At 39.4% G+C, this 13,726-nt stretch overlaps 1 protein-coding gene across 12 annotated transcripts in view; it reads left to right on the top strand.

The window, feature by feature from the left end:
- Positions 1–13,726, top strand: part of ERBIN (erbb2 interacting protein) — a 112,525-nt gene that overhangs the window by 80,049 nt on the left and 18,750 nt on the right. For 10 of the 12 annotated variants that reach the window (XM_079784515.1, XM_079784517.1, XM_079784508.1 and 7 more), the window contains 5 exons: positions 1,216–1,315; positions 5,134–5,255; positions 6,768–6,941; positions 7,776–7,958; positions 12,682–12,796. In XM_079784515.1, coding sequence (XP_079640641.1) covers positions 1,216–1,315; positions 5,134–5,255; positions 6,768–6,941; positions 7,776–7,958; positions 12,682–12,796 — 694 coding nt within the window. The remainder of the gene's footprint in view (positions 1–1,215; positions 1,316–5,133; positions 5,256–6,767; positions 6,942–7,775; positions 7,959–12,681; positions 12,797–13,726) is intronic. The other 2 variants (XM_079784509.1, XM_079784512.1) reach the window with 1 other exon arrangement.

Genomic DNA, 13,726 nt, shown 5'->3' with positions numbered 1-13,726 from the left:
CTCTTGGAAATATTTATTTACTGGACTAAAAGTATGGCTATGCCCTCTATATTTTATGTCTGTTGATTTACCCATGACTGTGGAAAAAATTGGCATGAAAGAGGATAGAATCATTCTACTTGAGGCCACTTGGATATGAGGAAAGGGTATAAAATGATAGAGGCAGGATTTATGTTCCTCAAAAGAACAGGTGTTTATACTTGTGGAGAGATGGGTAATGATCTCACCGCATTTGTAGGCACTAACTCACCTCCTGAGCGAGGGTTTATGAGATGGAGAATAAGCAACCTGTATCTGACGAGGCTTCAGGGAAGCCCTGTCTTTGGAGAAGGAGTAGATCTACCATTTCCATTGTCTGAAGAGGTCAAAGGGAAGTTTTCAGTGAAGAAGATATTTGAGATGCAGGGGAGTTTGTTTACTGTAGAACAAGGAGGGTCCACAGCGGAAATGTTTGAATGGGAGTAATATTATAGCTAGCTGCAGGGTTTTCACAAGAGTAAGTCCAAAATATTAATTGATAGAGTGGCAGGAGCAGGGAGGACTGGGTAGTTCCCTGCCTGTCTGGGGTCGACCAAGGCTTGGATTGGTAGGATGTTAAGTCAGTAGGGTGGCACAAGCATTAATATTAAGTAAATTGAAAACACCAGTTAGGGAAATAATTTTAAGAAAAAAATGAGGTCCAAAATAATGGGCTTCCAGTTCCTCTACTGAGTAACTTGTGATGTCATGAATAGAAACATTAGACACAGAGAAGAAGAAAGAAGCAAGTTACAATTTATTGTTTTAAGTACTCTCTTTCAGCTGAAATAAACTTGCATAACTAAACTAAATCTTCTAAATCATTTCTACAAAAGTATCTTCTTAAATGAGAGTAGTAGAGGGGGAAATACATTGAATGGAAAGGCTTATTTTATAGCTTATTAAATCATAAGTAATTATTGGATTGTGGATATGAGATCTTTTAAAACTTTATTGATAATCAGATAATTTCAATACAGTATGAGTTTGCTTTATACTATAAACTAAATTTTATTTAGATTTCTATGAAGTTTAAAAGCAATGCTTAAAGTTTTATTATGTATATATAAATTTGTTTTTGTAATCTACACATTGATGCTTTATAGAAAAAAATGGTGAGTACTTATTCAGAAGAATTGCTAGATATGTATTTGCTTTAGGATGATTGAAAATTAAACATTTATTTTCTTTCTGTAGTCCAAACCCCTGATACCTCTTCAAAATGAGACTGATTCAGAGACCCAGAAAATGGTGCTTACTAACTACATGTTCCCTCAGCAGCCAAGGACTGAGGATGGTAAGAATTTAAGAATGTCTTTTCTTTAAAATATATATCTCTCTCCTATATAATAAAGGGGCAATATGCAAAGTGACCCTAATGGCGGAGCGCCCAGGAACCACCGATCACTATGACGTGCACTGACCACCGGGGGCAGATGCTCAGCGCAGGAGCTGCCCCCTGGTGGTCAGTGAGCTCCCACAGGGTGAGCTCTGCTCAGCGTTGAGCAAGTTGATGGCTGTGAGTGCAGTCGTGGTGGCAGGAGCCTCTCCAGCCTCCTCAGCAGGGCTAATGATGTCCAAGTGGGCCTAAGCTGCAGGTGGTCATCCCCTGACAGCTCCCAGGCTACCAGTGGAATGTCTTACTGCCAGCTTAGGCCCGATTCCCCTGGGAGCGGGCCTAAGCTCGCAGGTGGACATCCCCCAAAGGGTCCCAGCTGGGCTGAGGGATCCCTCCAAGTGCACAAATTTTCGTGAACCAGGCCTATAATATGTACACACACACACACACACACACACGTGTGTGTGTGTGTGTGTGTGTGTGTGTGTATAAATATAAAACATATATATATTAGAGGCCCGGTGCATGAATTTGTGCATTGGTGGGGTCCGGCCAGCCTGGCCAGGAGGAGGGGACATGGGCGGTTGGCCGGCCTGGCCTGCCTGCTGGTCGAGGGGACAAATTGCATATTAATCTTTTATTATATAGGATAGACACTGAGTGGCCAGGTTATTATGCGTTCAGAGATCATAATAATCTGGCCACTCAGTGTATATATATGGTGGTGAAGACCTAGCGGGAGGGTACATAGGGGATGGGCAGAGGGGAAGTAAAAGGGGGGTGGAAATGGGAGACATCTGTAATATTGTCAACAATAAAAAATATATTAAAATAAGGATAAAACAATAATAATACTGGTAGCCAAAACTGGTTTGGCTCAGTGGATAGAGCGTCGGCCTGCGGACTGAAAGGTCCCAGGTTCGATTCCGGTCAAGGGCATGTACCTTGGTTGCGGGCACATCCCCAGTAGGGAGTGTGCAGGAGGCAGCTGATCGATGTTTCTCTTTCATCGATGTTTCTAGCTCTCTATCCCTCTCCCTTCCTCTCTGTAAAAAAATCAATAAAATATATTTAAAAAATATATAATAATAATAATAATACTGGTAAATCACAGCAAGTTGTGAAGTGAATTGTAAGTCTCCAAGACTTACTGGTATGAAGGGAATTTGGAGAATCCTATCCTCTCTAATAAAATGGTAATATGCAAATTAACCATCACTCCGCTACATAAGCCACGCCCACCAGCCAAGCCACGCCCACCAGCCAATCAGGGCGAGTATGCAAATTAACCTCAATCCAAGATGGCTACAGCCACAGAGAGCAAGGTTTCCCAGGTAACAGAGCAAGCCAAGCTTTCCATAGCCGTTGCAGGCCTAAGCCTCCACTCAAGCTACAAAGTTTCAATTATAGAAGGTAAACAAATTCAAACAAATGGCGGCAGAATGGAGCTTGAGAGAGCAGGCCAGGGTTGCCGGCGGCAACAGGGGAAGCAAAGCTTTCCGCACACCCTGGCCAGGCTCACCCGCTTAAGGCTACAAAGTTTCAATTGTAGAAGGTGAATTAACTGCCCCAGAAATGGCTGCAGCCCCAGAAATGGCTGCCGCCCCAGTCTACAAAGTTTCAATTGTAGAAGGAAAATAAATTCCAGATACCAGGGCCTCCCCTTGGGTTGCCAGGAGGCGTGGCCGGCCTGCAAACCACCACAGGCCCCTCGCTCAGGCTGCCCCACACCCTAAGGGAACCCCCACCCTTATCTGTGACACCCTTCAGGGCAAACCAGCTGGCCCCCACCCCTGTACCAGGCCTCTATCCTATCTAATAAAAGAGTAATATACAGATTGATCATCACTGCAACACACAATATAGCTGCCCCCATGTGGTCAAAGATCCTGCCCCCATGTGGACACAAGATGGCCACTACAAATGGCCAGCAGGAGAGGGCAGTTGGGAGGCACCCGGCCTGCAAGTGAGGGCAGTTGAGAGGGACCAGGCTTGCAAGGGAGGGCAGTTGGAGGTGATCAACCCTGCAGGAGAGGGAAGTTAGGGGTGACCAGGCTGGCAGAGGAGGGAAGTTGGGGGCAAACAGGCTGGCAGGGGAGCAGTTAAGCATCAACCAGGCTGGGAGCGGAGTGGTTAGGGGGTGATCAGGCTGGCAGGCAGAAGCGGTTAGGGGCAATCAGGAAGGCAGGCAGGCAAGCAGTTGGGAGCCAGCAGTCCTGGATTTTGAGAGGGATGTCCGACTGCCCGTTTAGGCCCGATCCCACCAGGATCGGGCCTAAACGGGCAGTCGGACATCCTTCCAGGAGTCCCAGATTGGAGAGGGTACAGGCTGGGCTGAGGGACAACCCCCCGCCGTGCACGAATTTCGTGCACCGGGCTTCTAGTATAATAAAAGGCTAATGTGCAAATCAACCAAATAGTGGAATGACCAGTCACTGTGATGCACACTGACCACCAGAGGCAGATGATCAATGCAGGAGCTGCCCTCTGGTGATCAGTGCACTCCCACAGGGGGCGTGCCGCTCAGCCAGAAACCGGGCTCACAGCTGGCAAGTGCAGCAGTGGTGGCAGGAGGCAATCGAGCATCCCCCAAAGGCTCCAGTCTGCGAGAGGGCACAGGCCAGGCTGAGGGACCCCCCTCACCCCCCCCCCCCGAATTTCTTGTACCAGGCCTCTAGTTGGTTAATAAAGTTCTCTGAAAATGGGATAATAAAGCAATGTGTCTCAGGGTTATAGATAGTGGAATTTAGAGGTATGTGCATATAATGTACTTCCTTAAATGATTCCTTGAAATTAAACAGCAAACATCTTTTATGGATCTCTCTTTTCTAAATCACATTTAGGTAAATGTTGGGAACTCATGTTAAGTGTTATGTGATAAGGATTATTAAACCAGGAAATACTTTGTTCACTTCTGTTGTTGGTTGTAGAATTAACACTACCCTTGGATCTATACACTAGGTAAAGATAATTTGTAAAATTCTGAGTATAAATGTTACTTCTTCTAAGTTCTTAATTACATTTTGCCAAGAAAGGGGAATATACCAGTTACTATTCCACAAATGTTTTTCAACAATTTGGCATTAAAGCCTTCGAAATTAAGGAGCAAATTGTTTCTGTATATGTTGTACTGTGTGTGTGTGTGTGTGTGTGTGTGTGTGTGTGTGTGATGTTTATTATATGTGGCACTTAAAAATATAATTTTTATGTATTTTTCTGAAACCAGTGAGCAACTTTAGACCCCAAATTAATGATAAATTATCTAAGACATAGAGACACTAAAGAAAAAAATCAGTTTTATTTTTAAAATAGACCATAGGCAATTTAAATAAATTCTTAAGCTTCAGTTTTCTTATCTTAAAATAATGAAAATAGCACCTGCTTTGCAGGGGTTTTTGAAAAAATGAAAAACACTGGTTATAAAGTGCTTAGCACTGTGACAAAATCAATTTGCCTGTTAATATTTTTACATTGTTTTGGGGGGTTTAGTACACAGCTTTTAAATACTTAAATAGATTAAAACTAAAATAATTTTACTTTTGTTCCATAATTAGTGATAAGTAATTAGAAAACTCATTACTTCACTATGCTAATTATTTGTTACTCTTTGCAAGAAGAAATAAAAGATATGCTTTGGTAAGTTATTTTGTGGGTATATTTGATGAGATTTATTTTAATGAAACAAATGTTTAGCTTTAGAATTGAATTAGCAAGTAATAGTTGTTCATTATTACTCTAAAATATAGTGGATTTTGTTTGTTTGTTTGTTTTTCTAGTTATGTTCATATCAGATAATGAAAGTTTTAATCCTTCATTGTGGGAGGAACAGAGGAAACAGCGGGCTCAAGTGGCGTTTGAATGTGATGAAGACAAAGATGAAAGGGAGGCACCTCCTAGGGTGAGTGTTCTTTCCTCCTTCAAATTTGAAACAGGTCTGCTGATACTTATTGGGTACTATATACCCACTAGAGGCCCGATGCATGAAATTCGTGCAAGAGTAGGCCTTCCTTTCCCCGGCTGCTGGCACCAGCTTCCCTCTGGCACCTGGGATCCAGGCTTTCCTCGCAGCCCTGGCTTCGTCCAGAAGATTGTCTAGTCTAAATAGCATATTACGCTTTTATTATAGACTAGTGGCCTGGTGCACGAAATTTGTGCACGGGGGGGGGGACTGGGTGTCCCTCAGCCCGGCCTTCACCCTCTGCAATCGAACCCCTTGGGGGATGTCTAACTGCCAGTTTAGGCCTGATACCACCCGGCAGTCGGACATCCCTCTCGCAATCCAGGACTGCTGGCTCCTAACTGCTCACCAGCCTGCCTGCCTGATCGCCCGTAACCACTCTGCCTGCCGGCCTGCTTGTCCCCAACTGCCCCCCCTTGCCAACCTGATCACCCCCAACTGCCCCCCCGCCGGCCTGCTTGCCCCAACTGCTCCCCCCCCCCCACCGCCAGCCTGCTCGCCCCCAACTGGCCCCTCCTGCCAGCCTGCTCGCCCCCAACTGACCCCCCGTTGGCCTGATCACCCCCAACTGCCCTCCCCTCCTGGCCTGATCACCCCTAACCGCCTCTGCCTCGGCCCCGCCACCATGGCTTTGTCCGGAAGGACGTCTGGAAGGTCTCCCGGTCTAATTAGCATATTACCCTTTTATTAGTATAGATTCTGTGCCATTTGGGGAGATACAAAGAAATTGTTTCATTCCTTGCTCTCAAGGCACTTGAAGTTTTACTGATTATGTAATGTGAAATAATTTGAGAACAATATAAAATTATGTGATTAAAAGCCAGATTTTATAGTGTATCTAACTATAAGGGAAAAAAAGGTTATTGCTTCTCCCTTACCTTTCATTAATGATTTATTTACATATATATTAGGGATAAAGAACGCTATTATAAACCTTTTGTTTCTTTTTGGGATTGAGAGTGTGTGTCCGTGGCAGAAATAACAAATACCAGTTTCCAAGTTACTTAAGGATGTAATTCTTTTCCCCTTATATAAGCTAGCTGAACTTCAGAAAATGACAGGTTGACCTTTGAAGTGTTTGGTTCACTGCACATAAGACAATATATAAATGTAGGAATTTTATATGTATCTGGATTAATATCTAGCTGGAAAACGTATCTGTTTCAAAGACAAGTGACAATGTTGGCAATATCCACACCATATATACCTCAAGTGAAATATGTTTCTGCCTGTTAAGTTTTTAAAACAGTGAAATCCATATCTAATCTTTGACTAGTGATAAAACCATACTTTTATTGAGTCTAAAATGCTTTAAAGGTCTATCATCTGTTTTCACAGTTGCCTCTATGAGTCAGATATCCAGTGTAATTAAGATGGATCATAGATTGAATTTTGACGTGTCATTAGAAATATCTATTCATATTTTAATTTTTCCTTACTTTATTTCTCTAGGAGGGAAATTTAAAGAGATATCCAACACCATACCCAGATGAGCTTAAGAATATGGTCAAAACTGTTCAAACCATTGTACATAGATTAAAAGATGAAGAGACTAATGAAGACTCTGGAAAAGATTTGAAACCACATGAACATCAGCAAGTTGTAAATAATGATGTGGGTGTGAAGGTTAGAAAACTCAATTCAAAAGAATTAAAACCTGTCAAGTTATTTAAAAATATTAAATGATAATTGATATAATTATCCTTTTTTAATACACTAAAATGTACTCTCAAATTTAGGGTGATATTTTCAGCTACTTGAACTAAAAGGTGTAACAATCAGTGAACCTTCCTACTTGGTATTACTATACTTCAGTGTTATTACACATGCCTATTCAGATAGGCATGGGAGTGTCAGCATAAGCTTACAAAAAAAATTATTGCCTGAGCAAAGAATAAGATAATGAATGTCAGAAAATTCATTGTAATGAAAACACCCCCCCCACCACCACCTGTGATACTGATTCATTCTAATACGAATTGTGAATTTATTACTATGACATACCATTGGCATTTCCTTGGGATATTTCAGAAACATACTCAAGTTCCTAAATTACATTCCTTTAAGGGACTTTTTTCTCACAGTGTATCACAGAAACAATTTTTATCCTGTCACTAGAGTTATTACACATTTCACAATGAGTAGGAAACAATCTAGCCATTCTGAATTTGACCATAGTGAGCTAAGTGACTCACTCATGACCATCAGCTTTGCAAGTTCTAAGATGGATATATCCTCAGCTAAAGTGTGAAGTTTAATGTGGCTCATGGACTTTTGGGTACCTCCTGTCCCCCAAATCAGCATTTTATCTGAGTGCTGCAGATTTCCATGTTTAAAGTTCCCTTGATTTATCCAGGATAAGAAAACATTAAATTACTTTTAAATTTTCATCTGAACTTTAACACAAGAATAGATATAAAGCATAAGGAAAATGAATTCTTTATCTTCTCTTTTACTTAGACTTCAGAAAGTACTGCTCCGGTAAGAAGCAAAGCCGATGAAAGAGAAAAGTATATGATAGGAAACTCTATACAGAAGACTAATGAACTTGAAACTGAGACCAGTCCTGTGAATCCACCAGTGACTACAAATATGAAAGCCTCTGAGAACTTGAAGCATGCTAATCATGATGATGTTTTTGAGGTATGGCTTTATGATTATTCTGGAATGATCATAGCAACTGATAAGAATCCAGTATTTTATTGTTACTAACTGAAGATAGGAGAGACTTCATATTGATAGCAGAAAATATGCTAATGCATTTACCATTGAGAAATTTCATAATGTTTGCTATAATATAATATCACTCATTTACCAGTTTAAACTTACATTTTTTGACCCAGTGTACTCAGATATTTACAATGTAAATTAGATTGTGGCAATTCTATTTGAGTTCTATAAAACATATTAATTGCTTTATTTCTATAACTTGAAAATGAAAAGGTTGCCATAGGTATACTCCATTTATTTGGTTTATTTAAGCATTTATCATTGGTTATGAAGTATTTTTTTCCTTGAATATCTGAGACATTTTTTCTTGGAGTTTCTTCTAGTGGATTAATCAATGAAAGCTGTAGCCTTTTTTTTTTAAGCAGCTTTATTGAGACGTATAACTCACATATACAACTCACCCATTTAAAGAAAGGTACAATTCAGTGGTCTTTAGTATTCTAAAAGTTGTGCAACCTTCACCATAATCATGTTGAGAACATTTTCATTATCCCAAAAACAAAGTTCATATTTCTCAGCTACCATCACACATCCTCTCCCATCTCCCTAACCCCTAAGCAGTTAGTAATCTACTTTATCTGCCTTTATAGATTTGGCTATTCTTGGCATTTCATATAAATATAACTATACAACATGTAGTCTTTTGTGATTGGTCTTTCACTTAGCATAATGTCTTCTCTTTCACTTAGCATAATGTCTTCAAGATTATCCATATTATAGCATGTCTCAATACTTCATTCATTTTTTTATGTCTGAGCAGTATTCCATTGTAATGGTGAATAATGGACATTTGGGTTATTTCCACATGTTGGGTGTAATGAATAAGGCTGCTGTACATATTTGTGTGCAAGTTTTTGTGTGGATATGTATTTTTTCTTTTGGTATATACTTAAGAGAAGAATTGTTGGATCATATGATAGCTTATGTTTAACTGAGAAACTTCCATTTTTCCAAAAGGGGTTGGTTGCACCATTTTACATTCCCCTCATAACGATGCTGGAGGTCATGGAAAATGGTAACCTGTAACTTTTAAAAATGAGATTCTAAAGGGTTTTTTATTTATAGGTACATTGCCCACTATGTGTCCACTAGCTCCAAGTGGCTATTTAAATTTAATTTAAATTAAGTAAATACAATTAAGAATTGAACTTCTCAGTTACACTTGCCACGTTTCAAATGCTCAGTTTGACACATCTGGATAGTTAGTGGCTATCATGTTGAACCACATAAATTATTTCTATCATTACAGAAAGTTCTATTGGAAATCACTGGTGCATAGAAATACTGACATTGTGGGTTTATTAAGAGCCTCTGTATTCCTGAAAATTTAAATGTGTTTAAAGCACGTCATTTAATGGTTATCCTGTGAGCTAGTATTTACTACAAGAAAAAATTCATGCTTTTTAATGTACTAAATGGGTCACATTATTCAATAAATTATTATATATGTTGAACCTAATATAACAGTCTATGAAAAGTTTTTGGGTTTGTCCCAGTGAACTTATTACTCATTTAGTATAATTTCTATGGGTAAGGAGCTATACTGGCAGAATTGCAAAATGGATACATAAGGATATAATTAAGGTTAGACTGTGTGAAGTGTATAAGAAAAGAACTAATATAAGTCAACTATACGGGCTACAGAAATTTGGAAAAGAGATATTTTCTGGATACAAAATTTCAAGGATGCTCTAAGATGAAGAAGGCATTTAACCTGCATTTTGAAATATTAAATTAGTAGAAATAAAATTGAATGAAGTGTGTAAGAATAATGAGAGCAAATGAATGGTGTTTGGAAAATGTAGAAAAGAGCATGTTTCATCTGACTAAATATGTCAGGGTTGATAAATATCCTATCTAATAATAGAGTAACATGTAAATTACCATCACTCCGCTACGCCCACGATTGGGCGGTGGGAGGCTGGGGGGCGGGACTCGGGGTGGCCTATCCGGCCATTGAGAGGCACGGATCCGCTGCCACTGAGGGGGGCTACTCTGCTGTTGAGAGGTGCAGGGGGCGGGACTCCCGCCCCCTGCGCCTCTCAACGGCCAGATCCGCGGCCGCTGAGGGGGCCTGCCGCGGACACCCAGCTGCGCCTCTCAACGGCAGGGTAGCCAGGTGTCCGTGGCAGCCCCCCCCTCAGTGGCCGTTGAGGGGGGCTTCCGCCCTCTGCGCCTCTCAACAGCAGGGTAGCCCCCCTCAGCGGCCGCGGACCATCAAAAGTGGGGGAGCTGGGTGCCTGTCCGCTGGTGCACCAGGCCTTTCAGAAGCCTCTGGCTCGGTGGAGGCTTCTGAAAGGTGCCGGAGCAGACAGGCACCCAGCTCCACCGCGAAAAGCGAAAGTGTGTAGGGGACCCTACACGTGCATGATTCAATCATGCACTGGGCCTCTAGTATGAAATAAAATTAGTAGAGTAGATTGGTTCCTGATTATGAAGCTCTTGGAAGCCATGCTCAGAAGTTTGAACTATCATCTTTGGGGGATCACTGAAGGCTTTTTAGTTGAGCATTACTTGTGAAGGGCTATGTATTAGAGAAATCTGGTAGCAGATACTGAATTCTCCAAGTTTAAGGGCTTTTGAGTAATGACAGTAGAAAATGCAGACTAGACGTTAGTTGCAAGACTATTACAGATGTAATGTGTGATAGCCCTGCCTTTAAGGAATGGAGAAGAGGAAACAATCATATCAACATGCCCGAATTCGATGATGGCGTTAAGAGAACAAATAGACAAGGAAGGACAAGTTTGTTTTTAGATAGGAGGAATTTTAAGAAATAACAAGACCATCAGATAGACATATTCAGTAGGTAGGTGGGATCATTAGCTCAAGTGAGAAACAAAAGCTAGATTATAAATTGAATATATGTCTACATTAAACATAATCATTGAAGAAAATGATTCTATCCAGGGGAAATGAAGAAGAAAGGAAAAAATATGAGCTAGCTGCAGGAAGATTAAGTGATGTGAGCAAAGGAGAAAGGTGGGAGGAGATGAGGAGATTGCAGTTCCCAGGAGCGCAGGAGTAATACAATTTCATGAAGGGGAAGTCTGGCCAGCAGTTTAAATGCTGCAGATATAAAATATTAGAACAGACCATTTGCCCCTTCTTATCCCATTCATTCTGTCACTAAGTCCTGTTAATTACAAAATTTCTTTTTCTCTTTGCCAGCCATCACTGCCATTGCCTAAGGACAGATGCAGTCTCTTTTCTTCAGGGCTATTGTGAAAGCTAGATGCCTTTATGCCAGTCTCTTCCCATACCTTCTTAATACTATCGTTACTAGCTTAAAAGATAGTCTGATCTTGTGAGTTCCTGGCTTGGCAACCTCCAGTCACAGCCAACACATACTTAATTGATTCCATACTCAGAGCATAATCTTTCACCATGCAATCCAGTCTCCCTTTTCTGTCTCTTCCACACTTATCCTGAGTTCCAGCTGCATGGCGCAGACTTGTCATCCTTTCTTATTTCCATCCTTCCTCTACTCAGAATATCATTCCTCTCTTAACTCACCCATCACGACTAAACCGAATTATATTATTTTCCTATTCTACTAATTAGCAGTCCAACGCTTTCCATCGTCATACAGTCTTAAACAGGGTTAAAAAACTATGGCCCAAATTCGGCCTCTGCCTGTTTTTGTATGGCTTGCAAGCTAAGAACAGCTTTTACATTATTAAATGGTGGAATAAAAATCAAAAGAATATTTCATGATATGAAAAATTGGATGAAATTCAGTTTTACTGGTGCATAGCCATGGTCATTTGTTTATATTGTTGTCTATGGCCACTTTTGTCCACTCGGCAGAGTTGAGAAGTTGAAACAGAGACTATGGTTCTCAAAGTGCAAAAGATTGACTAGCCTTTTCACTGAAGGTTTGCCAACTCCAGTCCATATCTTTATTATGGCACTTATGAATACCTAAAAGTCTTAGCACTTTTAAGAGCACACCTATTTAAAACCTTATATTTATTTTTATCATATTAGTGGAATAATTTAATCTGATTTTATATGTAATGTATACAATATTAAAATTTTTCCATTAATAGTTCTTTTTGTTTCCTACCCAAAATAGCTCTCAATTGTAGAAAACTTGGAGTAATTGCCAAATATTAGAGAAAAATTCATGGAGAAGAATACAAAATTCTGTCTTCAAATTGGGCAAAAATCGTTATTAATTTATATTAGTAAAAGAACATCTCAGTTCTTCTAATTCCTTGGAACCCAGTGATCCTTGGAGCAATAAATTTGAGGATTATAGGAAGAAGAGGTTTTTGTTGAAGCAAACTGTTTTTCTATGTCAGGGATTGTGTTTTATTTCTCTGGCACCTGACATAGTACTAGGCACATAGTAATCATTAATACATTTGAATTAAGGAAATTAATACATCTGCCCCAGGAAATTATCCCATAGGTGCTTTGGAATATTGTTAATAACTACCACAGTTTTATTGCTTTATCTTAAAAATTTTTAAATCACATACTACTTTTAGTCACTGTTACTATAAAAAGGTTTCATATATGTTCTAAATATTCCTTTCTCTTTATAAAGTTCTTATGACTTAATATTTATTCATTTAAAAAAACAAAATCTATTTTCATAAATGTTTTCACTCTTTTCTCTTTAAATTAGGAATCTGAAGAACTTTCTTCTGATGAAGAGATGAAAATGGCAGAGATGCGACCACCATTAATTGAAACCTCTATTATCCAGCCAAAAGTGGTAGCACTTAGTAATAGCAAAAAAGGTTAGCTGTGATGAAAATCACTAAGATTAGAAATGAGCGGAATAAAATGTATAATTGTTTTGGATTAAATGTCATTGTTATTTAAAACACTTTTTAGCAACAATTTTTAAAACATATCTTTTTGAAAGGTCTTTTTCTTCTCTCTCTTGTTTTTAAAGGAAAATCTTGATAGACCTTTTTTCTTCCCTCATGCATATCTACTTACAAGGACATGGACTTTATAGTGAGACAAGCCTAGATTATGATTTCCATTTATACCACTTATTTACTGTATGATCCTTGAGCAACCTAACATTTTATCTATGTGTACATATCTAATTTGACATAAAATTAGGCTAATGAAGGAGTTGGTGAATATTAAATGCACTAGGTTATTCAGTGTACTGAGATCTAGCCCAATACTGGATGTATAGTAGATGTTTGTTGTTATTTTATCTATCCCAGAATTTATTTTAAACCATTCTTTTTCCCAGCCATTCTTTCATTTAACATAAAAGGGGACTTAAAGGATATCTGTCTCTTCCTTTTACCCTTCCCTCACTCCTCCCCACTAGTGTCTGAACATCTCTATATTACCTCCACCAAGTATTGATCCAGCTATTGCCTTTATGGCATTAATGAAGTTTGCTTAGCAAGGTGCTCCTCAAATAGCTTGATTTCATCATAATAATGGTGGTAATATATGTTGAATACTTACTAATTGCTACTTGCTATATGCTAAATATTTTACATGTTATCTAATGATCACAATTGTCCCATGATTTGGAATTGGAAGAAGAGGGGTAGATCTAGGAAAGAATTTGTTACATATAGTTTAACATTATTTTAAAATTTCATAATCCAAGACCCTAATACCTTAAAGTTGAATTAGAGAGCCCTGTGCTACTGTTTTTAACTGTAAACACAATCTAGACTACTTGAACTGAAATA

This window comes from Cnephaeus nilssonii (assembly GCF_951640355.1).
Source record: "Cnephaeus nilssonii genome assembly, chromosome: 2".
NCBI lineage: Eukaryota > Metazoa > Chordata > Mammalia > Chiroptera > Vespertilionidae > Cnephaeus > Cnephaeus nilssonii.
Note: the sequence above shows the minus strand (reverse complement) of the source record. Positions and strands in the feature narration are given on the sequence as shown.